General features: G+C 61.9%; 1 protein-coding gene across 3 annotated transcripts; it reads left to right on the forward strand.

The window, feature by feature from the left end:
- Positions 1–27,623, forward strand: HIP1R (huntingtin interacting protein 1 related). Of its 3 annotated transcripts, XM_036073119.2 has the most exons (32): positions 3–209; positions 13,707–13,770; positions 14,412–14,554; positions 14,817–14,873; positions 16,028–16,108; positions 16,509–16,585; positions 16,825–16,886; positions 18,637–18,777; positions 19,708–19,765; positions 19,864–19,939; positions 20,100–20,240; positions 20,348–20,409; positions 20,485–20,557; positions 20,643–20,826; positions 20,916–21,004; positions 21,100–21,216; positions 21,310–21,411; positions 21,665–21,859; positions 22,593–22,740; positions 22,891–22,977; positions 23,265–23,372; positions 23,524–23,660; positions 23,908–24,018; positions 24,342–24,400; positions 24,619–24,649; positions 24,729–24,791; positions 25,152–25,252; positions 25,373–25,478; positions 25,602–25,725; positions 25,809–25,870; positions 25,960–26,166; positions 26,410–27,623. In XM_036073119.2, exons 1-32 carry the CDS (start codon positions 117–119, stop codon positions 26,455–26,457), a joined length of 3,207 nt encoding a protein of 1,068 aa, XP_035929012.2. In that variant the 5' UTR covers positions 3–116; the 3' UTR covers positions 26,458–27,623. The 3 variants fall into 3 exon arrangements, with proteins under 3 accessions (XP_077917174.1, XP_035929012.2, XP_035929013.1); XM_078061048.1 differs by lacking the exons at positions 25,809–25,870; positions 25,960–26,166; positions 26,410–27,623 and having other exon boundaries at positions 1–209; positions 25,152–25,266; XM_036073120.2 differs by lacking the exons at positions 3–209; positions 13,707–13,770; positions 14,412–14,554; ... (2 more) ...; positions 16,509–16,585; positions 16,825–16,886 and adding an exon at positions 17,756–17,868.
- The last annotated feature ends 342 nt before the right edge of the window (positions 27,624–27,965 follow it).

The raw sequence follows: 27,965 nt of genomic DNA on the forward strand, positions 1-27,965 counted from the left end.
GGGGCGGGGCGGCCGGGCGCCCTGCGGCGGCCTCGCCGTGCCTAGGCTGGGGCGGGCATCCGTGACGCTCAGTCGCGCGGAGCCGGGCCGGGAGCGCGAGCGGCGGCGGCGGCAGGATGAACAGCATCAAGAGCGTGCCGGCGCGGGTGCTGAGCCGCAGGCCGGGCCACAGCCTGGAGGCCGAGCGCGAGCAGTTCGACAAGACCCAGGCGAGCGGCGGGGCCTCGGGCGGGCGGGGGGCGCCCTCTCCCCGGCCCCCTAGCACGTGCCCCCCGGGGCCTGGCCGGTGCGCGCCTCTGCAGCTCCCGGGCTCGGGCCGCCCCCGGCCACCTTGCGCCGGGGCCTCCGCCCCCCCGAGCCGCCCCGCGCGCAGGTGAACCGGAAGCGCGCGCCGGCGACGGGGCCGAGAGAGGCCGCCGGGGGACTGAGGTGGCGGGGTCCCGGGGTCTGGGGGGAGGCAAGTGGCCTGGGAGCGAGGTGGCGGGCGACCCAGGTGGAGGGGGCCGAGGTGGCCGGGGGGCGAGGTGGAGGGCGGCCGGGTGCGGGGCGGGGGAGGCTGCGGCGGTGAGCCAGGTGGGGTCAGGTGTGCGCGGGCCTAGGTGCGCCTCCCGGCGGGGCCTGCCTGCGCTTCTCTGCCCCGGCCGTGCCGCCCCGCCCCGGCTCCGGCAGACCGGCTCCTGCCACCTTCTGCCAGGCCGTGTGAAAATGCTCCCACCTCAGGGAAGCAGAGCGTTTCCTTGGAGGAAACTCCCAGTTTCCTCTTCGCCTGAGCTGTTTTCCAGGGCCGCACAATATCTTATTATATGCTGGGCGAAAAGTTTCACGTATGTAGCCAGACTTGTTTGCCTGAGCGCTGGCCCACATATAAATAGGTTCACACCCCCTTATTAAATACGGGCGCCTGACAGACAGAAACTTCCTAGGGCTCCCTTCCTGCGCGTCCCACGCGCCTATCCTGGGAAAGGTTATTTTCAAAATTCAGCAATGGCGCGGGTGTGCATTGGTACATGTGTTCCTGCTGAGAACACAGAACGCTGTCGCTGCTGGGCTTCTGGTTTTCTGTTCCTTTTTATTCTACAAATAGTGAGGTGTTCTTATGCCTGGGGGAGGGGAGAGCACGCTTGTTTATTTGCCAAAGTCAGTCAACCAAGACTGAAATAGCAGAACAATTTTGCTTTACAAATAAAGGAAGCTGAAAGGACCCCTCCTGCCCCTGTCTGAAGCCCTATGGTGACATTTGTGGCTGGTTGCTGTTACCAAGTTCCTTCCCACCTGTCCCTGCCCATAGCAGTGACTTCCGCAGTTGCTTTCAAATCAAGTTATCTGCACACCACCGTCTACAACAGCTTTCATTTTGAAATAAGGAAAACTCAAGGGGACCTTCTAACCTTTGTGCTTACGGTTAGCAGTGAAAACGATAATGAAATTTTGGGATACCAAGGCTTTATGAAAGCCAAGGCCTGGAACCAACCCACCTGAAAATTATTAATTTATCCTTGTGATCCTCCTCCTCTGGGCTATTTTCAGCCCGGATAGCCCATCATCAAAACAAATGTGGCATTTAATTTAAAGGCATTAATACATAATTAATTGTGGCAGGAGTTTGTGCAAGGGTGGAGAGGAAAATTTATTTGGCAGAGGGAATCTGGGTGTTGTCAGAAGCTTTATTCACTGATTTTTAAGACTTCTTTCCCCTGTGCTTTTGAGGAGGTATAAAAAGGTCTGTCACAGAGATGAAATCCAGTTTGACTAATCTTACTCTTTTAAGTTATTATAAATCAAGGGCAACCTTCTTTAATGTGAAAAAAAGAATCTCTGATCTAGATCCATACATTTTAGTGGTCGGTTTTGTAAACAAGCAGGTTTTTTGTTTGTTTTTTCTAGTTGGGTTTTTCTTAGGGGCTGAGAGGGTTACTTAATAATGAATAACTTTGTAAAAAAAAAAATGAATAACTTTGTAATGGGTGAATCTCATAGGATTTACCCTTCCCTGACCCTTTTTTTTTTTTTTCTGGATAGATGGAGTTTGAGTTCAGCGTCTGGGTTTGCTGGTCTTCAGAGTGACTTATTGAGGGATGGAGGATAAAGATTTTGTGCATCGTTAATATTTAATTAGCTCGCTTCCAGAAATATCTAGTGAGCTGCCAGCGAGGCCCCATTGGTGGAAAGGAGCCCGAGAGCTGAGGTTGCTACTTACAGGTCTCCTTGTGGACAGAAAATAGCACATCCAATTCACAGACCCACCTTCCCTTCGGAATACACTGCTTCTGTCTTCGTGTTGACCCCGGTGCCCTGTGTTGCGGGGGAGCACTTTGGCTTGCTTAGAACTTGTCATTGGCATCCGCCAGCCTCGCCTTTCTCCTTGGCTCCTGGATCTGGAGCAGGAAAAATGCTTCCAACATTAGCTTTCTTGGCAGGCCACACCCCGTTTTGCAAAGGTCCATTCCCTACCCGAGCCGGGAGTGTTCAGGGAGACCAGTCACGCTTCCTTTGTGTAGCCAGCCCTTGTGACTGTTGCGTGGTGTGAGTGTGTGTATAATCCCAGAGGGAGCGTCTGGAAAGTTGGTCCACTCTTCCCCACAACTTGAGCCTTTTTGGTGATAAAAGCCCTTTTCAAAATGGCGATGACACAGTAGTATTGACTTTTCGTTGTTGTAACATTCTGAATACGGAATACCGTAGAATACAGCATATCTGCAGTTTGAACCCGAAACTGGCCATGCCGTGAAAAAAGATGGTGTATCATGGGAAGCACTTACAGGCAGGTGGACCTGAGTGCTGGAGTCTGTGCCCCTGGGCAAGTTGCTTAACTCCTGAATCTGTTTCCTCACCTGTAAAAACAGATTAATTCCACCTGGTCCCTATGGCCGCTTTGAGGTATAGAGAAACACTGTGTGACAGGCTGGCCCTCAAAGATGGCCACATCCCAATTCCTGGAACCTGGGAAGACTTTATCGTAGCACTTGGTAAGAAAATGCCTATCAGCTGACCTTAAAATGGGCTGATTCTCCTGGGTTTGCCAGGTGGGCCCAGTGTATTACCAGGGCCTTTAAATGTGGGCGAGGGACGGAGGGGAGGAGGTCCGAGGGGTGGTCTGCAAGGAGGAACTGGTTGTTGCTGGCTTTGAGGTGGAAAGAGGGGCCCCTCACCAAGGAAGGTGGGCATCCCGTAGGCGTTGGAGAAGGCAAGGAATGGAGTTGTCCGTAGAGCTTCTAGAAAGAAAGGCACCACCGCTCACACCTCGTTACTAGCTCCGGAAGACCCGTCCTGGACTTCTGACCTCTGGAACTGCAAGACGATCAAAATGTGTGTTGTTTGAAGGCGCTCAGTTTGGGGTGCGTTGTTGTAGCACTCATGGGCTGCTAGTATACACAGAATGCAAAACGCACGGTCCGGTGCTCTGCAGATAGCCAACTGCCACTCCCCCTTCCTTCCCCACCCCCCAGAAAGCTTTACCATTTGAGAACTATTTCAGAACTTCCACTAGAGAGGAGATCCATCTTTGAGGCATATTATGGATGAGGACTCAGCAGATAGGAGTCTTGGAAATGCTAAACGTCAGACTTGCTTTCTCCTTATCTAGGAGTGTTTGTGCTTCTCTGGCTCGGTTTCCTCTGCAAGATCTAGAAATCGAGCCCACAAGCTTCTTTTCAGGTCCGGACGGAGAGGGGCCACCCTGTTCAGTGAGCCAAGCCCAGTGGGTGGGCGTTAAATGGAGAGGCGAGACTACCCAGGTGTTAGGGGTTTTCCACTGGGGAGGACACCGTGCAGGGGTGGGGAGGACACCGTGCAGGGGTGGGGAGGACACCGTGCAGGGGTGGGGAGGACACAGCAGGTAGTAAACAGTTCATAAGTCCAGTTTTCCAGGTCAGTGACCCATCCCCTCAGCACCCTTCCGGGGAATCGAAATCTTGTAAAGAGTAACATTTTTTTGACATTCAGGACTTGTCAGCGCTGGCTCGTGTTAGAGCAATACTGTCCAGTAGAAACGGAATACACGTCTCACGTGTAATTTTAGATTTCCTTGTAGCCACATGGCAAAGTAAACAGGTGGAATTCATCTTAATCGTGTATTTTATTGAACCCAGTGTATCCCAAATGTAACTATTCCAATATGTAATCACTAAAAATTACGAATGGGATCTTTTACATTCTCTTCCTATTCTTCGATATCTATCGTGTGTTTGACAAAGCGCATCTGTTTGGGCTCACGTTTCAGGTGCTCAGGAGCCCCACTGGGGAGTGTCTTTCAAATGTCAGTGTGAAGGTGCTGGAGATGAGGAGTGATTCGGCCTGGATAAGCCCCGGGCGTTGGTTGGTTGGTTGGTTTTGTTGTTTAAGTCCCCTAGCCAAGAATTCTTTAGAGTCTCCTTGAAGGCAGCCCACAGCACAAACATGTGTTTGGGACCTTGAGTTTGGGTTTGAGAGCCGTTCCCGAGTATGCAGTATTCCTTCCGACTCCCGTATTTGACATTCTGGTCCTTCTGCCCTTACTTCCTGTCCCACCTGTGCCCATCACCCCTTCTGTGGGGTCTCCTCTGACCGGACTTACACACGCCCACTTTTGTGTCTTCATTGTTCCTTATAAACGCTGTGGTGTTCTTTTTTTTTTTTTTTTTTTTTTAAAGATTTTATTTATTTATTTGAGAGAGAGAGAATGAGAGAGACAGCACATGAGAGGGGGGAGGGCCAGAGGGAGAAGCAGACTCCCTGCCGAGCAGGGAGCCCGATGCGGGACTCGATCCCAGGACTCCAGGATCATGACCTGAGCCGAAGGCAGTCGCTTAACCAGCTGAGCCACCCAGGCGCCCTTTTTTTTTTTTTTTTTTTAAAGAGATTTTATTTATTTATTTGACGGAGAGAGACACACAGAGAGAGGGAACACAAGCGGGGGAGTGGGAGAGGGAGAAGCAGGCTTCCCGCCGAGCAGGGAGCCCGATGCGGGGCTCGATCCCAGGACCCTGGGATCATGACCTGAGCTGAAGGCAGACGCTTAATGACTGAGCCACCCAGGCGCCCCTAAACGCTGTGGTGTTCTAACGCTCCCAAGTCACCAACTCTTTTCTGGGCCTCATACAAGTGTTCACCAAAAAAATTTCCCCTCGCCTCCGAGTTTGGGAAGAGATCGAAACCATGTGGTGGGCAGCCAGAGCTCACCCCCCCCCCGGTCCCCCCATGGCCGTGGGGTGGGGCGTGAGGTCCCCGCGTGCAGGCACGGTTCCCGGCGCTGGTATAGACCGGTTGGAGACCGGTTGGAGAACAGAGGTGAGCCAAGCCTTCCTGCAAAGGAGAAACCAGGCTCGCAACCTCCCTAGGATGCTGCCCCCGCCAGAGCTGCCCGTGAGCTGCTCCCGTGCCCAGGTCAGCTGGGGTGGGTCCTGGGTGGTGAGCTGCGCCCTTTCCACCTGGCCGCTGCCGTTTCCCACCAAGGCGCCGGACGCCCTCCATTTGGGGATGCCCAGGCAGGCAGCTGACTTCCTGACTCCCCAGGCAGCCAGAATCCCCCGGATTCTCCCTCTGCTCTCTGGGTGTCAGGTGACCTGTCGGTCCAGGTTGGGGTGGGGATGGGGCTGCTCGTCCTTCCCTTCCCGTTGTCAGTGTACGTTTGCCCCCGTGACACGTTCCTGAGGACCGTTTATTGCATGGCTGGTCTGGTGCTCTGGGCTGTGCCGCCGGAAGGTAAAGACCACTCTTGTCCTCTCCGGGAGTTTCCGTATCCATGAAGGAGATGCGAGAGGGGTGGGGGGGCAGGGGTGCTCTGGCCGCGCAGGTCAGAGCCAGACTCCTCTGCAGATCGTGCGCACGTCACCGGGGGGCTGTGAGGATTTGCGGGGCTGCCTGGTACAGAGGAAACACAGGGTGTTAGTGGTTCGTTGTGTACGGAAAAGCAGGTTGGACTGAAAGAAATCGAAATCGTGTCCCTGTTGGATTCTGTCCCTGTGTCCCTAGTTTAGCTGTCTGTAAGGGGGAGCGAGGGCTGTTTGGAAGAGAAGCAGATCTGCAGCACGGGTCGGGGGGGATGCACGAAAGTGGGGGACAACCCCTTCCTGCTCTGGAAGCACTCCCCCTTCTCGGAGACTGCAGGCCCCTGCTTCCAGGGATGCCCCTGCTTCCAGGGATGCCCCCCCCCAGGTTGGGGGAAGCCAGCAGGTTACACCCCCCCCCCCCCCCCAGCGTCCCAGCCAGCCCCAGGCTGGGCCCATTTGTGAATGAAACCCAACTGGGCTCTCGTTTGCTCCTTCCCACAGCTCGCAGTGGAAACTCTGGAGTCTAGGCCTGTTTGGCTGAGGCTCAGGGAAACCCAGTCTGCTAACCTGAGACACTGGGCCTGAAGAGTAGGGCTGCCTTTGCCAGCCGGGCTGCGCTGTTGGCCATGCCCTTCCCCTTCACTTGATTTCCAGGTGGACTCAGGTATCACCTCGTTTGTGAAGCCATCCACCCCTTACCCCCTGCCCAAGCCTTGCTCCACTTCCCTAGTTCTCATGACATTGACACTGTGTCCCTGGGTCCCTGTACGTGGCAGTTGGTTCAGCAGAAGTGGGCAGCTGTAAGCTTGCACACGGGAGAAAGGGTTGCATTGCTTCCCCCTCTGAGCCCCGGAGTCCTCCTCACTGAACCCCAAGATCCTCAGGCGGGATCTTATTGGCTCCTCTTATGTCCTAGCCCCTCGGAGCACATGGCTCGGGGGACACACTCACTGCGTGGATGCCTTGGGGCCAGCGGGTCTCCCTTCTTTGACACGGCCACCTGATGAGGCCTAGGAGACCCCCCCCCCCCGCCCCCGCCAGCACCCACTGCAGGGAAGACTGAGCCAGTGGAGAGAAGTTCAGTCCAGGCAGGATTTTTTTTTTTTTCCCTCTTGTTGAAATAAACACAATTCTCGAACTGCAATATGTCCGCCTGCCCGGGGGAGGGGGGGTGACTCAGCCCCCTGGCTTGTGGGACAGACAGGTCTGTGGAGTGATATCACCAGGGCCCGAGGAACAAAACCACCCGGGCTGGCTCCCTGTCCGTTCAGAAGCAGCTTGTGGAGGCGGGACTCTGAGCTGTGTCATCTTCCTCTTCAAGTGTCCCCTGCAGATCCCTGGGGAGAAGTGGCCTTGGGTCAGGCTGCCCCGTGTTAGCTGCATCCCGGTGAGAGGGAGGATCCTTCCCTGGCGCTCTCCTGCCTGGCTGCTGGAGGGGTGTAGGCGTGGACGTGACCCTCCAGTTTGCATAAACAGCATGATGGCGGGGCCCAGACTGAGTGGGGACTGGGGCATATGCGTGGGGAGAGATCGGGGTAGGACCAGCACTGCTCCACCAACTTCCCATCTGCCGAATCACCAAGCTGCAGGGCACCTCCCTGCTTTGCATGTGACCGCATCCCAGCGCCTCCTAAGCTACAGAAATCCTGTGTTTGCTTTCAGCAGTGCTTGTGAGATGGCAGACGCTTTTGAATGAGGTGTCTCTGTCCTTCACACATCACTTTGGAAACACTAAAGCAGAATTACCCACCTCTCCGCCCAGTCCCTGTGCTTCGGCTCTTTGAAGGACATTTTTGTCCCCGTTGAGTGCCTCTATTAAGTGTGATAACAGGACAAGAAGGCTTAAGTCTGATTCATTTCAGGATTGATTTTCAGAATAGAAAATGTTTTATAGCTGCTTTTACTACGTAACTAGTGGCTAAATTATTAGCTGGAAAAAAGGACACTCACTGCCTTGAATTTAACTAGAACATATATGTGAAAGAGCTTTTGTTCATTCAAGTGTTCACTCTGACTCATCCAATAAAGATTTATTGACTGCCAGGCACGGGTTTGGGGATTGGAGATTCAGCAGGGAGCAGAAGACTCACAGGGTCCCTTGTACCGTGGACATCTGTTTGGGGGTCAGAGGTAGAAGCTGAGAATAAGTGGTAAACAAGATGGTTTCAGATCATAAACGTCCTGGGAGATGTAAACAGAGGATGCTCTCCTCCAAGGAGGGTGGCTGGGGAAGACCCTCCGGGAAGGAGCATTTCAGTTTAGAGCTTGGTCATGGGAGATGGGCCAGGGCCTGGAGGTGGGACCTGACTTGCCCTATGGGGAAGAAAAGGGAGGAATGTGTGGCTGGAACCAAGCGAGGTGTTTTGGACACGCTGCGTGCATGTTTGCATTCTAGAGGACCCAGGGGTTTTTCATTCCTGCTTCCCACATGAGGAAGCCCTTGCCTGGAAAGGGGAAGTTTCTGAAGCGAAGGCTCCCCAGTGATCGGGGATGAGGTGACTGGTGTCTGCAGGCTGGGGAGCTGTAGCATCACTGATGGGACAGGTGAGAAGACCTGTCTTTGTCCCCAGGTGCAGGGGCTCCTGGCAGAGAGGTCTTTTTGAATATCTGGTCTCCCAGAGGACAGCCGGGGCTGTATCCTCTCCAGCCACTTAGCTCCTTGCCAAAGGGCTGTGGGTTTCCAGAACAGTGAACGGGTATTGGTGAGCGTTGGGCCAAGGAGCAGTGGCTCCATGAGATGCCCACACTCTTGCTCTATCCTCATGACCGTTGCCTCCCCCACTGCCCTCCCTGTGTGGCTCTTCCCAAACTTCCCAGGGCCCCACCTGCCCTCTGTGAAGGCCCACAGCCAGTGGGACAGGGACTGCGTTGCCATATGGGCAGCTACTGACTGCAGCTTCTAGGCTCGGTCATCCGACTTCGCTGACCAGGTCTGCGCCCCGAGGCCCTACTTCTGGAGTCTACACCAGGCACCCAGACTCTCGGGTACCACCTGCTCTGGCTCCAGCCCGGGCCTGGCTGCCTCACGGGTCTCCTCTTTCTGCATCAGCACCTGCTGGGAGGCCTCCTGGTATGCGTCCCTGCTAGTCCCTCATCTGGGGACGGGTGCCATTGGTGGCTCTGTCTGGCCTGGTCCTTGGATGGCCTCCTCGGGCTTCGCTTGTCCTGGCTGCAGGACAGAAGCTGCCCTGGGAGGGAGCCAGGGTAAGCGAGATGAAGGTCAGAGCCCAGAGTTGGATGCCCTTGGTCGCGGGAATGGGGAGCCGTGGGCCGCCCCGATGCTGTTCTTACCCGAGGTCTGAACAGATCCCTGATCCAGAATGTGCTTCCCGACTTGGAGTCGGGCCGGGTCCTCCCTGAGCGGTAGTGGCCCCGGGGGCGCTGGGTTCCCGTGGCGGGGCAGAGAAGAAGGTCTGTTGGTGCACTGCTGCCTCGGCCCGGCCTCCCTCCTCCGGGACCCAGTGGCGGCTGAGAGGACGGTGTCCAGAGCCGCGCAGCCTGGGCCCGGTCCTGCAGCTTCCCTGTCCTTGTCGGCGGAGGAGGATCGAGTCAATATGCAAAGCCCTTAGAACAGTGCCTGGCAGGGAGCAGGCACTTGGTCAACATTTCATCATTATGACCTTGGGCAAGTGATTACCTTCCATGAGCCTCGATTTCCTCATCTGCCTCCTCCTAGGGAGACCGGAGATTCAATGAGCTAATACTAGTCAAGTGCTCAGCACGCTGCTTGACCCATGGCTGAACTTGATAAAAATCCTTTTACGATCAGGTTATGGAGCCTAATTTGCCGTTGTTGGGGCGTGAAGCTTCCCGGTGCCGCCGAGTCCGATGGCGTTGCTGGAGCCAGCTGGAGCCTTCCCGTCCCTTGGGCCCTGGCCAGCCCCAGTGCTGTACCCACCTCTGCCCTCCAGAGGGTCGGGCCGCTCCCCACCCAGGCCCCGGGTGGAACAAAGTGCAGACTCTCGGAGGCCGGCGAGGTGGCTGCCCAGGGCCTGGGGTGTGGCTTTTCCCAGCACAGAAGGGGCAGCAGTGGCCTGAAAGCCCACGAAACTGTTGACTGTCTCACAGTCGCCGGTCTAGGAAACCCGTCTCTGCAGACTGTCCAGCTCCCACCAAAGTCCCCCTGGGCATTTCTGGGGTCTCCCAGCTGCCCTGGCGCTCCCCATTATTCTTGTCCTGCCGTCCTGCAGTGGGGGGAGCTGCCCCCTGGCCCCCGTTCCCAACCCCTGGAAGGTCCAGTGGGAGCTGCCTCCCCTCTTCCCTGGGAGTCCGATAAGCAGACGAGTCCCAGACTGGTCGCCACCTGTCCTTCCTCCCACCCAGGACCTTCTCTCAGCTCTGGGTTTTCCACCCACACACTGAGGCCCCTCCTCAATCCATTCCACTCAGAGCTCCTTCTCTCCATGGCGACTGACCTGCCAGCCGTGAGGGATTCAATGGGCTGTTGTCAGAGCTGCTGGGGTAGTTCTGGCCTGGGGGGCTGTCCCAGGGCCGAAAGAAGCCTTTTTTCAGTCCAGCAGGCTGGAAAGCACCCTCGTGATGGTGCTGGGCCCCCCTCTGCCTGCCCCTTATCCTTCAGCCCCCTCCCCGCCGAGCCACCTGTCGGCCTATTCTGAGGGCGCCGTGCTGTGTGGACGGAATCCGTGTTGCTCATCATTGGAGCTGCCTCGAGGCTAAACTCTAGATGCCGAGCTCTGCACAGTCACCCAGCGTAGGTTCCTTCCAGCACCACGGAGCAGAACCCCGACGCTCTCCCCACCCCTGCAGCTCACTCAGGGCGGGCTAGGGCGTCCCCGGGGCCTGACATCCCCTCCTGGGACGAGGCTTGGCTGCTGTGCTTGGTAGGAAGAGCAAGGCCCTGTGAAGTGTGCACAGACTCCCTCTGTGTGAGCACTGTGCCTCCTTATGAGGCTTCCCGACCCGCACATCTGCTGTCCTGCACACAACGGGGCCGTGTTCCCGCCCCGGGAGGGACCCTGTTCCTGCAGCCAGCACAGAGAGCAGGCAGCCGGGGGTGGGGGGTGGGGAGCCTCATGCGCAGACCCTGCCGTGGACCCAAGTCACCACCTCTCACTGGGGCCCCGGGGCCCTCCCTCCATGTGCCAGGCACCATTTAGGGGCTGGGGGGACAGCAGCGACCAGAGCCACAAAAGCACTTCCCTCACAGGGTTGACATTTGGGGTAGGATGGATCAGAACAGGAAAACCTCGGGGTCAGGGGGTGCCATGTCGCCGAGTCCACGGAGAAGTGTTCATCAGGGGAGACTGCACTAGGGTGGCAGCAGGAAGGGGACCGGGAAGCAGAGACCCAGAAGCGGTGGTGGGGAAGGGTCCGGTGCCCAGCAGTGAGCGGGTGCTCCGTCTACCTTTGGACCAGTGATGAAGTAGAGGCCATGCTTAGTGACCTGCAGGGAAGGCTGGGGTGGGGGGGGACGGCCTCCCCCAGGCGCCCCACCTTCAGCTCAACCCTGGCTGCTTGCACCGCTCCCTGCTCAGAGGAAAAGGCGCCTTCCCCACCACTCCCCTCCCTTGCTGGGCCCTAGCCCCCCATTCCTTTAGGGCGTGTCTGTTCTGTGCAGCGGCAGGCCCCCTCCCGGAGGCCGAGCAGTTAGTACCGAAGCCCCTTGCCGGGGTCCGCTGCGGGACTCGCTGCAGGACTCTGCCTGCCGGTCGCATCTCTGCAGCCGCAGCCGCCTCCTGGGCCTGTTCTGCACGTGTAGCTTGGGCCCTGCTCTTGCCCAGAATCTTCCGGATCAGGCTGGGCCAGGTGGCAGTCGTCAGAAGAGCCGGCTCAGGTGTCAGGGCAGCTGGGGGATGGAGTTACACACCACCAGAGACAGGACACACCTGGCGTGTGAGCGGGCAGCTCAGAGGGGGAGGCATGGCCCCCTCTGCCTGCCCCCTCCCAGCTCGGTGCCTGCAGCGGGGGGAGTGCCTGGGGCGCTGATGGCCGCAGTCTGCTGGACCGGCCTTGGCCCTTAGGAGCTGCGCGGACAGGACACCTGACCTCTCTGTACCTCGGTTTTCTCATCCGGAAAGCGGGCTCGTGGCCACTTTCTAGGGCTGTGGCTGGGGGCGTGTTGCCTGTGCCTGGCACGGGGTAACCACCCAGGAAATGGCAGTTGGCGATCGTCACTGTCCCCACCACTGTTGTGGACGGAGCTCTGCCCAGGCGGGGCGTGGTTATTACGTGGGGCGGGGACAAGTAGGGTCTGGGCTCGGCCGCTCTCCCCGCGGCTGCTCAGTGATGCTTCTGGAACAGAGGCGGGCGCTGAGGCCTCAGGGAGGCTGTGCTGGCAGAGGGTCGGCAAACAGATGGCCGAGGGAGCCTCCCGGGTCTGGCTCGCTGAGGCTTTGGGAATAAGAGAAGCCAGAGCCTGTCTGGGTTTCTCTCCGGACCGTGGGGTGGGACGCCAGGAGAGTGGCCCCCGCGGGGCCTTAATTGACAGAGGAAGTCTCCCAGCTTTGCCAAGTAACCCCAAAGTCCGTTCATAGTAGACCTGTTCGTGAGTGAAATCGCCTCCTCGCCAGGCTGGGCAGTTACCGTGAATAGATGCCGGAGGCGGAGGGCACAGTGGCCTTCACGCTAAGAGGAAAGCAAGCACCAGGGCTGCCCCTTGGGGCTCCCTCTGCCCTGTCCCCTTCCCATTCTTGCCCGAGTCAGGCCACCGTACAAGTGTGTCCTGTTGACCAGGCGCTGATCTGCAGGCTCAGGTCCTGGGCTGCAGGGTAGGAGTGCATGGTACCCCCAGCCCTTGCTCCGCCCATTACAGGCCCTAGCACAGCCTAGGGTGGGGGGCAAGCCGGCGTGGGCCCTGGTGAGGGACCCGTGGGAGACGGGAGTATCGGCTGGGCTGGGGTCGTGTCTGCATTGGCCAGGACCTGCCCGTCCCTCCCACCAGCGGCATGGGCAGCTCCCCTCCATCCACACACGCTGATGTCCCAGCTCCGCACCAGGCAGGTGCACCGAGGCTTGTCTGCTTGCCCACAGGTGGAGAAATAAAACTCATCCTCACCTTAGCCCAGGGCTGGCTCGTTCCTGGGTGAGTAGGGCCAGAGATGGCAGTAAGGGCCGGGGACCTTTGGTGAGGGGGCAGCCCCATCCAGGAAGCCGGGGACTGCAGAGCATTGAGCTGAGGGGAAGAGACCGGATCCCGGCAGGCGGAGGTGGGTGAGGACCTCTGCCACCAATGAGTTGGCTGCTTGCTCAGGGCCCAGGTGGCAGCAGTGAGTATGGTAGGTGGACCCCCCCCCCCTCCGCTTCCCGCCACCCCCAGTCGGGCCACCATTGCCCTCTGCTTCAGGGAGGGTGGGTATTGACTCCTCACCCAGGAGGGAGGTGGCCTGCTTGGCAGACAGGCCGCAGGACCTGGGTATGTCCTGGTTCTCCATGGGGTGACACATGTCTTCATGGAGTGTCATGAGGGCTCAGGAGAGACGGGATGGAGGCTACACTGGGGCCAGGGTGGGGGACTCACCTCCCGGGGTGAGCTAAACACATGCAGGTGTCCCACCAGAGGTGGCCTCCTGCAGCCGCCAGCCAGCTTCTGTCCTTCTTTCCCAGCCCCCTGAAGGCTCCCAGTGGCTTTTTGGCATCAGCTATTGGCTCAGTTTGGGCTGCACATATCACCACCTGGGTGACTCAGGTGGTTAAGCGTCTGCCTTTGGCTCAGGTCATGATCCCAGGGTCCTGGGATTGAGTCCCATGTCGGGCTCCCTGCTCGGCGGGGAGCCTGCTTCTCCCTGTCCCTCTGCACCTTCCCCCCGCTCATGCTCTCTCTCAAATAAATTAATTTAAAAAAAAATCTTCATTGCTCTGGTTCGCTCAGGTTGCGAAAATCGCTGTTTCCTCTGTATCTTTACACCTGCCTTTGACTGGCAGGAAGAATCTGTCCTGTGTGCCTTCTGGGGAAGTCCGCCTGGTGGGTCTCTGAACTCTGCCTCCTCTTTTCCCTCCCAGGCCATCAGCATCAGCAAAGCCATCAACACCCAGGAGGCCCCCGTGAAGGAGAAGCATGCCCGGCGTATCCTTCCTTGCCTCCAGGTGGCCCTTGTCCCTCTGGGTGGGGGCGGGCAAGGGGGGAGAGCGTGAGGAGGACGTGGGTCTGCCCTGCGTGGTCTCTGACCATGGACTTGGTGGGAAGTGAATTGGAGGGCAGGGGGCGCTGCAGGGGGCCGGCCACCAGAGCTTTGTCACGTCTGCGCTTACGGAGACAGAGGCCTAAGGAGGCGGCCTTGCTCTGCTCCTTTCAGATTCTCGATCCCATCTGGGGAACACCATTTATCATCTCAGGCTGTTGGGCCTGGTTAAATTCCTGAGGCTTGACCTTGCTCATTTTCTTGACCTTGGCAGAAAACCATAGATTTTGGCGAACTCTGGCAGACATGGAGGGAGAGGGATGTTGGGAGAAGGTGCTGGGTGGCCTTGCGTGAGGGGCCAGCCTTCCCCCTGCATCCCTGAGCTGCACTCGCCGAGCCCCCCAGCCTTCCCCCTGCATCCCTGAGCTGCACTCGCCGAGCCCCCCAGCCTTCCCCCTGCATCCCTGAGCTGCACTTGCCGGGCCCCCGAGCCTTCCCCCTGCATCACTGAGCTGCACTCGCTGAGCCCCCCAGCCTTCCCCACACTTGAGTCTCTGCCTCCTGCACTTGACCTTGACCCTGGTAGGCATCATTCTGGGCACTCACCACGAGAAGGGCGCCTTCACCTTCTGGTCCTACGCCATTGGTCTGCCACTTCCCAGTAGCTCCATCCTCAGCTGGAAGTTCTGCCACGTCCTGCACAAGGTTCTCCGAGACGGACACCCGAATGTGAGTAGCCGCTGTCCGCTGGTCCTGGGCGGGGCAGGCCTCCTGGGCCTCCGTCCGCTGCTGCCTGAGCAGGCCGGCACCCCAGGGAGGCAGAGCAGGGTCCCTTTGAAATGAGAGATGGTCCCCACTTCTGCCTGTCCCTCCCCGCCCTTGGCAGGCCAGCTAGCACGGGGGCGGGGGGTGGCGGGGGGGTGTGCCTGTGTCGGGACCCTGCCCGGGCAGGGCTGGCTTCATCCTCCTCCTCGTCCACCTCATGCTGCAGGTGCTGCACGACTGCCAACGCCATCGGAGCAACATCCGGGAGATCGGGGATCTGTGGGTAGGTGCGGGGAGCGAGCACGGGCCGAGCACCTTGCCCGGGCGCCGTCCAGAAAGTCCCGCCTCGGTCCTGCTCGGGGTTCTGTCCCCCCACACACGGGGCCTGAGCGAATGGGCGCCCCCCGCAGGTGGGCTTTTCCCTCCTTTCCCTCGGAGCAGAAGTTACGGTGCTCCCCGGGGGGGGCAGTGGGGGCAGATGAGCACCATGAGGGAAATGTCGGCCTTGCTTTTAAGGCCTCGGGGAGCGTCACGTAAGTAGTGGGCCCTCCGGCTCCAGACACTCACCAGCCCTGCGGTCCCCGGGAGTTGGGAACCGTGGCAATGCCCGAGTCTGGGTGTGTGACTGGCGGTTACAGCCCGGGTGAGGTGCGGACTCCTTGCCCCCCCCGCCGAAGACTGGCTGCTTTAGAATCTCAGGATTGGAAACTGGGTTCAAAGAACTCCCCAGAAGATTCTTCTCCACAGTGAAGTTTGAAAGTCCCAAGAGCTTGCATGCTAAGATCCACTGCAAGACCCTCAGGGAACTGGGGCGTTGGGGGGAGGCCCTCAGGCCGCATTTGTCCTCTGGGAGTACTGCTGGGGCCTCGTGGGCTGGGCGGACTGACCAGAGGGAGGCCCGGGCGGGGCGGGGCGCGAAGGGCCGTGTCCCACCATGTCCCTCGAGGTAAAGAAAACGGTGCCCGTGCTGCCGTTTGCACACGGCCCAGCTGGTGTGACCGCAGGGGCCACGGTGTGGGGAGGTGACCGGGAGGCAGCTGGGAGGATGTGTACATGCCCCCGGCAGAATGTGCCTCCCTGGCTGCCACCAGCATTTTAATGAAGTGTCCCAGCTCAGAGCTGGCTTGCTGCCCTGGACAGAGAGCCCTCTTCTCAACAAGAGTTTCTTTGGCAAGAAGGACTAGGAGTAAGATTTTTAAAAATTAAACAAAGAGCTGGAGACCAAGAGGAGGGTTGGCGGAGGTCCTTCGGCAGGCCAAGCGGTACTCGTGCGTGCACGTCCGTCCGTCCGTGTGGTGGTGGAAGGAAGGACACTCAGCTGGCCTCCTGCACCTTCCCGCCTCCGCGTGCTCGCTTGCCCCAGAGCGTGGCCAGGCCCTGTAGGGTTTTGGGTGCATTCCGGGGGCGGCAGGCCCTCACCCTGGGCTCCCTCCGCAGGGACATTTGCATGACCGCTACGGGCAGCTGGTGAACGTTTACACCAAACTCTTGCTGACCAAAATCTCCTTCCACCTCAAGGTAGCTTCCTCGGTAGTTGTGGGGCTGGAGGGAGGGGCCCTGGGCTTTCATCTCTGAGATGTCCTGGGAAGCAGGGTGGTGGGGTCCCCCATGTCCCGATCTTGACCTGAGGGGAAACATGGGGTGCCCAGGGCGCTTTGAGAGCCCGCGCACCTTGGGGCATTTCCCGCCGATGCTGGAGGTGGTCTCTGCCTTGCCCTTGGCTCTGGGCAGTCTCCTGCCCTGGCTGGACATCCCCTCTTCCCTTCCCGGTCTCCCTGGTCACCCGCAGCCCCCCTCAGCCAGTGCCCAAGGGCAGATGGGGACTTCTCTAGCCTTGTCTCCTGTCCTCGGAAGCCAGAACCAGCTCTGGGCTGGGGCCAGCATGGGCCTCAGCTGAGTGGGGGTGTCCTCATTGTAGCACCCCCAGTTTCCCGCGGGCCTGGAGGTGACAGACGAGGTGCTAGAGAAGACCGCTGGGACCGACGTCAACAACATGTGAGTCCCACGCATGTGGGTGCTCATCGGTGGGTGGCTGGGGCTAGGGGTCCAGTTCCTGAGGGAGCTGAGGCTGAATCAAAGGCCTGGGGTTTATTTGGAATCGGGCATCTTGGGCTGAAGGATGGCTGCCCTCTGCAGAGGTGTGTGGATGAGCTCCTCCCTCTTCCCACCTGAGGGGGGTCTCATGGGGCGAGTCCCCCGCCCCTCCGCTCAGCGCCCCATCTTCCCCTTCATAGCTTCCAGCTCACTGTGGAGATGTTTGACTACATGGACTGTGAGCTGAGGCTTTCTGAATCAGGTAAGCCAACCAAGGAGGAGGCCCGGCCCGCCCGAGTCCAGTGTGATCCCTCAGGGCCCACAGCCAGATGACCAGTTAGCCCCACCAGCTAACTGCACCCCGGGGTGTCCACACCCCCTCCCGCCAGGAGTGGGTAACGGGGACCCCAGGAGTCCCCAGGACGTGGGGAGAGGTGGTCACTGCCCCTGCAGCTGTCAGGCCCCGGGGGTGTGTCCAGGGCCCAGTGTCGCCTCAGGTTCCTGAGCCAGGCACCCCTGGCCTCGGGCATCTGCAGAGCCCACCCAGGAGAGAGCTGGTTTGGGTCATCTTGCCTGTTTCCTGCCGTTAAAAGGCCTGTGAGTCATGTCGGACTTCCCGGCCCAGGGACCCGGCCGCTGCTGGACAGGAAATCTCAGGGGGCTACAGAGGTGATTGTTCTGGGCGGCAGCTTCAGGACGGCCTGTTGGGTGACTCAAGGCTCTTTGTAGGAGAATGAGTAGCAAATGCCTTTTTAAGGGAAAATCGGGACTTAGAGAGAGCGGGGTCTGGACTCAGAGCTGCACCCAGGGGAGCCCAGGTCCTGCTGGGGGCGTGGCTGCCAGGCGGTGAGCGGCAGAGGTGGGCGGTGCCTCTCACGGCCGTCCGTCCCCAGGAGGGAAGGTAGAGAAAACCCCCAGGCAGGCACCCGCCCCTGGGGACACTGACGTCTTGATGAAGCAGCAAGAAGGGGCCCCCTAATGTCCACAGGCCGGCGTCTCCCTGGGGAGAGGGTGCCAGGGTGTTCCCCGCCATGCTGTTTTAACCGGGAACCGTCCCCAGTGCCCCTCAGCGGAGAAAGGGACGGCTTTGCCTTGTATAAAACCCGAAATAGCATTTTATGTGTGTTTCAGTTTTTACGGGAACACGTACTTGATGTGACACGTTAAGGTTTAGAAAGGTGAAGGACTGTCCTTCGCTGGTTCTTCCTCCTCAGCCCCGCCCCATCCCTGCCGCCCTAGGCCAGGTGAGCATAGGACCCCAGGGCTTGGGGCCCGGCGTCCTGGAACAGTGTCCTGGCCTCTGTGTCGTGTGTGGTCTGCCCTCTGCCCTGACGAAGAGGCTAATCGCAGTGGGGGCAGCCTCGTGTTTGTTCCTTTCCCTCCCGCTCGGCCGATGTGATGAAAGGCTTGACTGTCCGGGACAGGGGAGGTTGACCCCGGGTGCAAGTGAGGTTTTGGGGTCACTTGGGGTTTGTAGAACGGAGTCCTGAGCTGGCTGCCATGTGGCTGACCCCTCTCTCCACGGCCGTAAGATGAGGCACTCGGCTGCACAGCTTTGAGCCTCCTCCTTTCCCTGAGCTTTAGGGTGAGCTTGAGGCCCATGGGTACAGGACCATCTGAGCCCCCCTGTCCCCCGATCCCCTGGGCTCAGGCGTGCTGTGTGGACACTGTCGGGGAAATGCTGGCCATGCTGAGCTGTGTTCTATTTGCCCGACCCTGCTGTGGCCCTAGTTTGGGGGGGGTGCTCTGGGGCTCCGTCTGGGGGAGCCACAGCACTGGGGCTCCTATCCTAGCAGTGGAGAGCGTGTTGGGGTCCAAGGACCCAGAGCAGAGGTGTCCTGCCCGGCTGGGACTGGCACGGTAGGGACCGGGCCGCCGCCCCCCGGGGTGGTTCTCACGATGCCCCGAGATGACGATGTGGGGCCCGCACTCCGCCACCGTTCCCACTGTGTGTGTCCCCGAGGCTGCGCGGCTCCCCACGCGCACGCTCCTCCCTGCACCTCTGTTGGCAGTTTTCCGGCAGCTCAACACGGCCATTGCTGTGTCCCAGATGTCCTCGGGCCAGTGCCGCCTGGCGCCCCTCATCCAGGTCATCCAGGACTGCAGCCACCTCTACCACTATTCCGTGAAGCTCATGTTCAAGCTGCATGCCTGTAAGCCCCCCGGGTCCCCCGCCGGAGCCCCCCACCCCCCAGGGTTCAGCCAGAACCACAGAGGGCTGTGTTTGGGCGGCTTCTGTCACTAGATGTCTGCCGCAGCACAGGGGAAAACCGAGACGTGTTAGAAATACTTAACTAATTTTTTTTTTAAAGATTTTATTTATTTGACAGAGACACAGCGAGAGAGGAAACACAAGCAGGGGGAGTGGGAGAGGGAGAAGCAGGCTTCCCTTGGAGCGGGGAGCCCAATGCGGGGCTCGATCCCAGGACCCTGGGATCATGACCTGAGCTGAAGGCGGACGCCTAACAACAGCCACCCAGGCGCCCCAATACTTACTATTAAATGTAGCAGTAACACATTCATTACCCATGGACTTAACAGCGTAGTTGTGACGGAAAACTGCTGTTTTCCAGCATGAAGATTTAGCGAGGAGAGGGGCGTAGGTTTCCGTGTTGGTGCTTCCCCAAAAAGCCCGGCCTCGGAGGGGGCAGCGGGTGTCTGCGTTCAGCCGCCGGGGCGCCTTACATGCCCTTCGGGCTGGCGCAGCAGGTCCGACAGGGCCCGTGTCCCCCTCCTCCCCTTCGTGTTCACAAGGGGATTGGCCCTGGTGGACCCTCTGAGGAGGTCTTGGTCCCCACATCCCACTCTGGGAAGCCCTGGCCGAGGGGGTTGGGAGCTGTTGGAATGCTCTCCGCCCGGGCTGGAGTCCAGAAGCGACTTCGCAGCGCACCTGCGGGCGAACCCAGGTTAGGTTTGCCATGGTCAAGTCACGCGCCCCTTCCCTCTCGCTCAAAATTGAGAGCTGAACCCCCACTGGGGCCTCCCCTCACTCCCCTCTATGACGGTTTCTAGAAGGTGGCGGAACAGGGTGGGCACGGGAGCAGGGGTCAGAGAGGAAGTCCCATCAAACGTCCTTCCCTCAGGTCTTCCAGCTGACACCCTGCAAGGCCACAGGGACCGGTTCCACGAACAGTTTCACAGGTACGGCCCGGGCAGGGAGGAGGCTCTGGGGCCTCGTGAGCCGGGGCTGCCTGGCTGGGCCTGGCTCCCCCGTGACCTCCCGTCCTCTGCTCCCGCAGCCTCAGAAACTTCTTCCGCAGAGCCTCGGACATGCTCTACTTCAAGCGGCTCATCCAGATCCCCCGGCTGCCCGAGGTACCCATCGTCCCCCCGGGCTGCAGCCTTGTTCCCTCTCTGGGCGCTCGGAGGACCCCGGGTACCTGGGGGGGGGCCCCACTGGGCTCGGGGGATGACTGAGGGGGGCTTCCTCCAGGAGCAGCTCCTGCACATTGCTCACCCCCCCCCCCCACCCCAGGGACCTCCCAACTTCTTGCGGGCCTCGGCGCTGGCTGAACACATCAAGCCGGTGGTGGTGATCCCCGAGGAGGCCCCTGAGGATGAGGAGCCAGAGAATCTCATCGAGATCAGCACGGGGCCCCCGGCTGGGGAGCCAGCGGTGAGTCCCCCTCTTCCCATCGGGTGTAGGGCGACTGGGCGTCCCTCTGCCCCTGGCCTGGAGGCCCCGGGGGTGGGGGTGGCACTGGGTTACTGTGTCTGTGGCAGGTGGTGGCTGACCTCTTCGAGCAGACGTTTGGACCCCCCAATGGCTCCTTGAAGGATGATAGGTGAGGGCCCGGGCGCTGCCCGCGGTGGGGGCCGAGCTGTGGTCAGCAGGGAACTTGAAGGCCGTCTGTCCCCAGGGACGTGCAGATCGAGACCCTGAAGAGAGAGGTGGAGACGCTCCGCGCGGAGCTGGAGAAGATCAGGCTGGAGGTGAGGGCGCGGGCCCGGCTGTGTGGCGCCCCCCCTTCCCCCCAGGCGGGCAGCGCCCCCACGACGCCGCCCCTCTGCTGCGCAGGCCCAGCGCTACGTGTCGCAGCTGAAGGGCCAGGTGAATGCGCTGGACGCCGAGCTGGAGGAGCAGCGCAAGCAGAAGCAGAAGGCGCTGGTGGACAACGAGCAGCTCCGGCACGAGCTGGCCCAGCTGCAGGCCGCCCAGCGGGAAGGCGAGCGCAACCAGGGCCTGCGCGAGGAGGCTGAGAGTGCGGGAGCGGCGCCGGGCGGGGGGGCGGGGGGGGGGTGCGGGGGCGGCGGCGGCGGCGGGGACCACCGCGTCTCCTGTCCCCTGCAGAGAAGGCCAGCGCCGTCGAGGCGCGCTACCACAAGCTCAAGGAGAAGCACAGCGAGCTCATCGGCACGCACGCCGAGCTGCTCCGGAAGGTAGGGGGGGCGCGGGCGGGGCCGGTCACGGGCAGCGCTGCGTGCGGCCCCCGGCGGTGCTGGAGCGGGCGTCTGTCTGTCCCCTGCCCGCGCAGAACGCGGACACGGCCAAGCAGCTGACGGTGACGCAGCAGAGCCAGGAGGAGGTGGCGCGGGTGAAGGCGCAGCTCGTCTTCCAGATGGAGCAAGTGAGACGGGAGGCGGAGGTGAAGGTGCGTCCCGTGCGCGCCCAGGCCCCGCCCCCGCGCCCAGGCCCCGCCCCCATCCCCGCCCCCCGTCCCCCGTGACACGCTGCCCTGTCCCAGCTGGAGGAGCAGAGTGACCTGCTGGAGCAGCTCAGGAAGGAGCTGGAGGCCAAGGCCGGAGAGCTGGCGCGCGCGCAGGAGGCGCTGACCCGCACCGAGCAGGTAGGGCGGCTGTTGGCGGGGCCGCCTCGCGGGAGCCAGCGGGACGGGGTCAGGGCCCTGCCCCGATGCCACTGGCTTGGCCCCGAGGGGCCCCTGGCAGTGGTGGGGTGCCGCTCTGACCCACGCCCGGGGGGCCGCAGGACGTTCTCCATGCACGGGGGGAGTGAGGAGAACGGGGCCCCCGGGCGTTGTCCGTGCACGCGGGTGGGGACCGGGGTGGGGGGCGCCCCGCTCATGGGCCGGGGCTTCGCAGAGCGGGTCGGAGCTGAGCTCGAGGCTGGACACGCTGAGCGCGGAGAAGGCGGCGCTGAGCAGCGCGGTGCAGCGGCGGGACGCGGACCTGCTGGCGGCCCAGGGCCTCGTGCGCGAGAAGGAGGCGGCGCTGAGCAGCGAGCGGCAGCGCAGCTCCCAGGAGAGGGCCGAGCTGCGGGGACAGCTAGCCGGCAAGGTAGCGCCGGGCTGGGACCCCGCACCGGGCGCTGCGGCCGAGGGCGCGGGCCGCTGTCCACACGGCTGTGCGTCCGCCCTATACTCCAGAACATTCTGACCGCTCCGGAAGGAACCTCTGCACCCCCTAAGCCCCCCTCTGTCCCCACCCGCCTGCAACAGCCGCGGCCCCCGGGCTGCTCCCCGCGCTCTGTCTCTGGAATGACCCACTCCAGACACGCACACGGACAGGCGCGTCCGTGCGTCGGGGCGCAGTAATATCCCACCACGGGGACAGACCGCAGCCTGTCCGTCCGTCTGTCCGTCCATGCGTATTTGGCTTGTTTTTACTTCCTGGCTGTTGGTGATGCCGCCGGGAACGTGTGCGGGTTTCCCTTTCCCCGCATCCCTGACGGCGTGCTGCTCTCTGCGGTTTTTTATTTTTGCCCCCCCCCCCCCCCCCGCGGGTGTGAGGCGGGTGGTTTTGCCTTGCGTTTCCCTAAGGGTTAACGATACTGAATATTTTGTGTGCTTGTTGCCTTTTGTGTATCTTGGGAGAAAGGTTAGTTCAGATCCTTTGCCTACTCTTTAACTGGGGTGTCTGTCGCTGAGCCGTCCGCCCCGCTCCCCGGAGGAGCGGCCCCAGCCCTGGGGCGGAGCGGCGGCCCTCCTCAGTCCTCTGGCCGCCGTGCGGGTCCCAGCGGGCGCCCACCCTGGGGCAGGGCCTCTAAGCTGCCTCTCCCCTCTCGCACCAGGAGTCTCAGGAACAGGAGCTCCGGCGGAGGCTCCTGGACCAGCAGTTCGAGGTGCTGCGCGGCACGGCCGCCGAGGCCGAGCGCATCCTGCAGGACGCCGTGGCCAAGCTCGACGACCCCCTGCACCTGCGCTGCACCAGCTCCCCAGGTGGGGGCCGCGGCGCGGGCGCTCGGGCTGTCTGGGCCTTTCCTTTCCTCCTCGCCTGGTAGGGTGCTCAGCCCACCCTGAGAGACCCCGCGGCAGGGCGATGGGGTCCCAGGCAGGCTCCGCCCCTCACCACTTCTCCCCTGCTTGCAGACTACCTGGTGAGCAGGGCCCAGGCCGCCCTGGACGCCGTGAGTGCCCTGGAAAAGGGCCATGCCCAGTACCTGGTCTCCGGGTCAGGTAAGCGTGGCGGCAGGCTGGCCGTGGCTGTCCCCTGCCGCTGGGGAGGCCGTGCCCCCCACCACACCCACCAGGAGCCCAGTCCTGCCCGCTCTGTGGGCCTGGGGTCACTCGGACGTGGCTGCCGTCCAGCCGCTTGACCTTGGCCGCTGCGAGCCTGCCTCCCATCCATACACGGGGGCCCTGGGGCCCATTGGGCTTCGGGGCGGAGGACCCGAGCAGCCCGCTGTAGGCCCCGGCCCTTGCTCTGCGGCAGTGGTGTTGGGTTTTGTTGCTCCTTCCCGCAGACGCCTCCGCGCTGGTGGCAGCCCTGACCCAGTTCTCCTACCTGGCTGCAGACACCATTGTCAACGGCGGTGCCACCTCCCATCTGGCCCCTACCGACCCCGCGGACCGTAAGTGGGCCCCAGGTTTGACTCACCCACGGCGCCCACAGTGGACCCCCCGGAAGGTCGGGGCCTGCACACGGGTCCTGGCGCCAGACTCACGGCGGGGCCGCTGCCAGGGCTCCCCAGTGCCAGCGCCCTGACGGACCTCTCCCCCCAGGCCTGGTCGACACCTGCAGGGAGTGTGGGGCCCGCGCTCTGGAGCTCATGGGGCAGCTGCAAGAGCAGCAGACTCTGCACCAGGCCCAGCCCAGCCTGGTGCGGATCCCCCTGCAGGGCGTCCTGCGGCTGGGCCAGGTGAGGGACGCAGCCATGGCACGGAGCGTGGGCTGGGGTCTGGAGGGGTGATGGCACCGGGCTGAGGCTTGGGTCCTCAATTTCCCTGCACCTCCCTTTAGTTTGGGCTGAATGGGGGCTCGTGTGCAGAGCCGGCAGCTGGAGGACACAGGGCGGGGACGGCGCCCCCCGCCCTGGTGCTGCTGCCCCAGCCTCTCCCAGACTCCTGGGGGTAGTCCGCCCATCTCCCCCGTGCCCTCTGCCCCAGGAGCTGAAGCCCAAGAGCCTGGATGTGCATCAGGAGGAGCTTGGGGCCATGGTGGACAAGGAGATGGCAGCCACGTCTGCAGCCATCGAAGATGCTGTGCGGAGGATCGAGGTGATGCCTGGGGCGCAGGGGCTCTTTCAGGTCCTGCAGGAGCTCTGGGGGCGGAGCTGGGCTGAATGCAGACTCCGCCCACCTGGGCACCCCTTGCTCCTGCGCAGGGGGTAGGCGGCCTCTGCCGCTCACAGCTGGGAGGGTGCCTTGGCCGCACCCTGCCCCCCACCCCATACCCCCTGCCCTGTCTCCCTCCAGCCTCTTCCCCTCCCTCCTCCCTGGCTCAGTGGCTGTTTTGAGGGGGGGGCTGGTCCAGCTCTGCACCCCTCTTCCTCCCGCACTGCTCTCCTCCCAGCCTGCTCACAGCTCTGTCACTGGTGTAGGACATGATGAACCAGGCCCGCCATGCCAGCTCTGGGGTGAAGCTGGAGGTGAATGAAAGGTGAGCCCCGCTCATGGCCCCCCTAGCCCCCGCAGAGTCCAGGGTGTGCTGTCCTGCCTGCTTAGCTCTCCAGCAGGGCCTGGAAACAAGTAGGCACCCCCTCCCGGCCCCCCCCCCCACTGAGCACCCCAGGCCCGGTAGTAGTCGTTCACCAGAGGGCAGACTCCCTGGGGCCACACTGAAGATTCTTCTCTCTCCCCCCCATCTGCTCCCCTCAGGATCCTCAATTCCTGCACAGATCTGATGAAGGTGAGTGGCTGGGACCCTAGGCTGGACCGTGCACCTGGGAAGGCCAGCCTAAGAGTGACCTGTGTTCTGGTCTTGGCAGGCCATCCGGCTCTTGGTGACAACATCCACCAGCCTACAGAAGGAAATCGTGGAGAGCGGCAGGGTGAGTGGGGCCACCCACTGGTCTGACCAGGCGTCCCAGGCTGGGCCACACCGCCGGGCCAGCGAGGGCCGGGCTCCTGAGAGGCGTGTGACCTCCGAGCCCTCTTCATCCCAGACCACAACCCCCTTGGCTTCAGTGGACCTCAGGGCCTCTCTGGGCAAGAGCTACCTGCCCTGTGCAGTGATGAGGACCCCCCCCCGAGAATGCACACAACGTGCCCAGGATTCACACCTGCATCCCCCCCGGCCCCCGGATGTCCCCTCGTGGCGGAGGTGAAGGCAGAGGGACCCCATGGGGATCCCTTGCCACCTGTGACATCACTGACTGGTCCCCCCTGCCCTGCCTTCCTGTTGCCACTAGGGGGCAGCCACGCAGCAGGAGTTTTATGCCAAGAACTCTAGGTGGACTGAAGGCCTCATCTCCGCCTCCAAGGCCGTGGGCTGGGGAGCCACGCAGCTGGTGTATGTCGCCCCAGGTGGGGGGCAGCAGGGCGTGTGGTGCTCAGGGTCTGGGGAGGGAGCGTGGGGTGGCCCGGGGTCCACGGGGTTGGAGACCCAGGCCCTGCCCGGCTCTGTCCGCAGGGAGTCGGCGGACAGGGTGGTGCTGCACACGGGCAAGTACGAGGAGCTCATCGTCTGCTCCCACGAGATCGCGGCCAGCACGGCCCAGCTCGTGGCAGCCTCCAAGGTGAGGCTCGGTGCGTGGCGGCCTCTCGCCGCAGCCTCAACTCTGGGCCGTGGCCGATAGGTCCCCGTGCGGCGGGAAGCCCCCGTGCGGGGGAGCTGAGCCTGACCCCCCGCACTGCCCCAGGTGAAGGCGGACAAGCACAGCCCCCACCTGAGCCGGCTCCAGGAGTGCTCCCGCAGCGTCAACGAGATGGCCGCCAACGTGGTGGCCTCCACCAAGTCCGGCCAGGAGCAGATCGAAGAACGAGGTGAGCGTGGGCCCTGCTAGCAGCTGGGGTGGGGGCAGGCGCACGGACGCTCACCCCCCGCCCCCACCCTGCTCTGGCCACAGACACCATGGACTTCTCTGGCCTGTCCCTCATCAAGCTGAAGAAGGAGGAGATGGAGACCCAGGTGAGCAGCAGCTCCTCTTGGAGGGCCGAGCTCTGGGCGGGTGGGCGGCCCAGGTGCCGAGGCCATCCTGAGCGGCATGCGGGGTGCAGGTCCGCGTCCTGGAGCTGGAGAAGACGCTGGAGGCCGAGCGCGTGCGGCTGGGGATGCTGCGGAAGCGACACTACATGCTGGCTGGGGCCGTGGGGACGCCCGGTGTGGAGGAGCTCGGCCGACCAAGCGCTGCTGCCCGCAGCGGGGCCTCCAAGAAGCCGCCTCTGGCCCAGAAGCCCAGTGTGGCCCCCCGGCAGGACCACCAGGTGCCAGGCGTCAGTGCTGGGGCTGGAGGGGTCCTGGGGGTGCTGTCCCTGTCTCTGCACCCCAGTCTGCAGGGCATAGGGCCTTGGGAAAGTCGGGAACCTCTGGCAGCAACAGGGGGAGGATGGTGGGCAACGGGAGGAGGGAGGCTGGGAGGCTGGCTCCAGGGAAGGATGTAGGGAACCAAGTAGGGTGTCTGGGGGCCTGGCCATGTCCACTGAGCCCCTCCCCTTTGCCTCCTGCAGCTTGACAAAAAGGATGGCGTCTACCCAGCTCAGCTCGTCAACTACTAGGCTCCTGGAGGGTCCGCTGGGGAGGCTAGTGAGCAGGCCTGGGCCTTGTGTGGCTGCCCCGACTTGGCTCAGGAGCCTCCAAGGGGTGCAGCCCCCAGCCCCACGGCCAGGGTCGGTGTCCCCGAGGCCCCCAGCCCTGGCTGAACCCAAAGGATCAGGGATCGGGGCGGTTCTCCTGGACATGAGTCTATCTGCAACGGGCACCGGTGAGAGCAGCCAGAACCTAGCAGGCCTGAGCCACAGGCCTTCAGCAAATATATGGAACATTTGTAATCTGAGTTAGAGCTTTCCTTCATGAGTTTGGATTCACCCTGGGAAGCAGGGCCCCTGGAGAGGGTGTTTGGGCAGGACCTCCCTGCCTTTTGAACTCAAGGTCTGAAAACCCAGTCCTTGCTGCCAGGGTCGTAGGCAAGATGTCACCTAGTTGTAGCCTTCTTGGGGCACGGATTCCATGGAGACGGGCCCGGGCTGGTCTCAGGCAAAGCAGACCGCTCTAGAGGGGGCCGGGGTACTGCCCAGGCTCCTTGGGCCTCCCTCTGAGGCCTCGGTGAGGGGAGCACAGAGGATGTGCCCTTAGTCTGGGGGCAGCGGCCAGAGCCCCCAGCTGGTGGGCACAGGTGCTGGCCTGCTGTCATTCCCAGAGTCTCTGCTCCCATCTGGGGCGACCCTCCTCTTTCCTGGTTTTCATGCCCCTGCTCACTGTTCCTGCCCTGGAGGCCCTGTTCCGCGTGTTTCCCATCGCCCACCCCCTCTCCACCCCACCCTCCCCTCACTCAGTCCGGTCTGCCCTCCCCAAGCCCTCCCCAGCTCAGCCACCAGAAGCCCGGGAACTAGGACGCCTGCCTGCCCTCCGCCAGGCCCAGGGCACCTTGTGCCCCCCCCCCCCCCAGGGAGGGGGCCACCTGGCAGCCCCGCTCCCCCCTTGGCCTGCCTGGCCCCATTTGGAGGATTTGCAAGAACCTGTGTTCCTGGAGCCCCCAGCCCGACGCCAGGGAGGCGTTGGGAGGAAAGGACCAGCAGCTTGGGCCCCGCAAACTTCCCCATCCCACGATGGTCCGGTCCCAACCCCGGTCTGGAGAGGAGTAAAAGGACCAGCTCTTCTGCTTTACCCTTAGTATTACCTTGTTGGAAGAGTCAGATTGGCAATAAAATGAACTTGGACTGTTGCCAGAGGGGCCGCGCCTGGGCTGTTCATTTCTCCGGGGCCGGGACGTGCGACACGGGGTAGGGGACCACTTAGCTTCTGCAGGGGATGGAGCGCTTGGAACCACAGAAGAGCTGGCTAGAGCTGCTTCTGCCGAGAAGTGCCCTGGCCTGTGTCCTGGGAGCTTTGGGACTTGAGGCCCTGGGACGGACGCCGGTGTGGTGAGTCATGGCTCGGGGCTTCCCACCCTGGCCCCCACGTTCTGCCCAAGCCCCCTGGGTTCCTGTCCCCGCTCCCCCAGCCCGCTCAGAAACCACACTGCTTTGGGAAGGGGAGGAGTGACCACGGAGTCCTTGCAGTTAAG

This window comes from Halichoerus grypus, chromosome 13 (genome assembly GCF_964656455.1).
Source record: "Halichoerus grypus chromosome 13, mHalGry1.hap1.1, whole genome shotgun sequence".
In the NCBI taxonomy this organism is placed as follows: Eukaryota; Metazoa; Chordata; class Mammalia; order Carnivora; family Phocidae; genus Halichoerus; species Halichoerus grypus.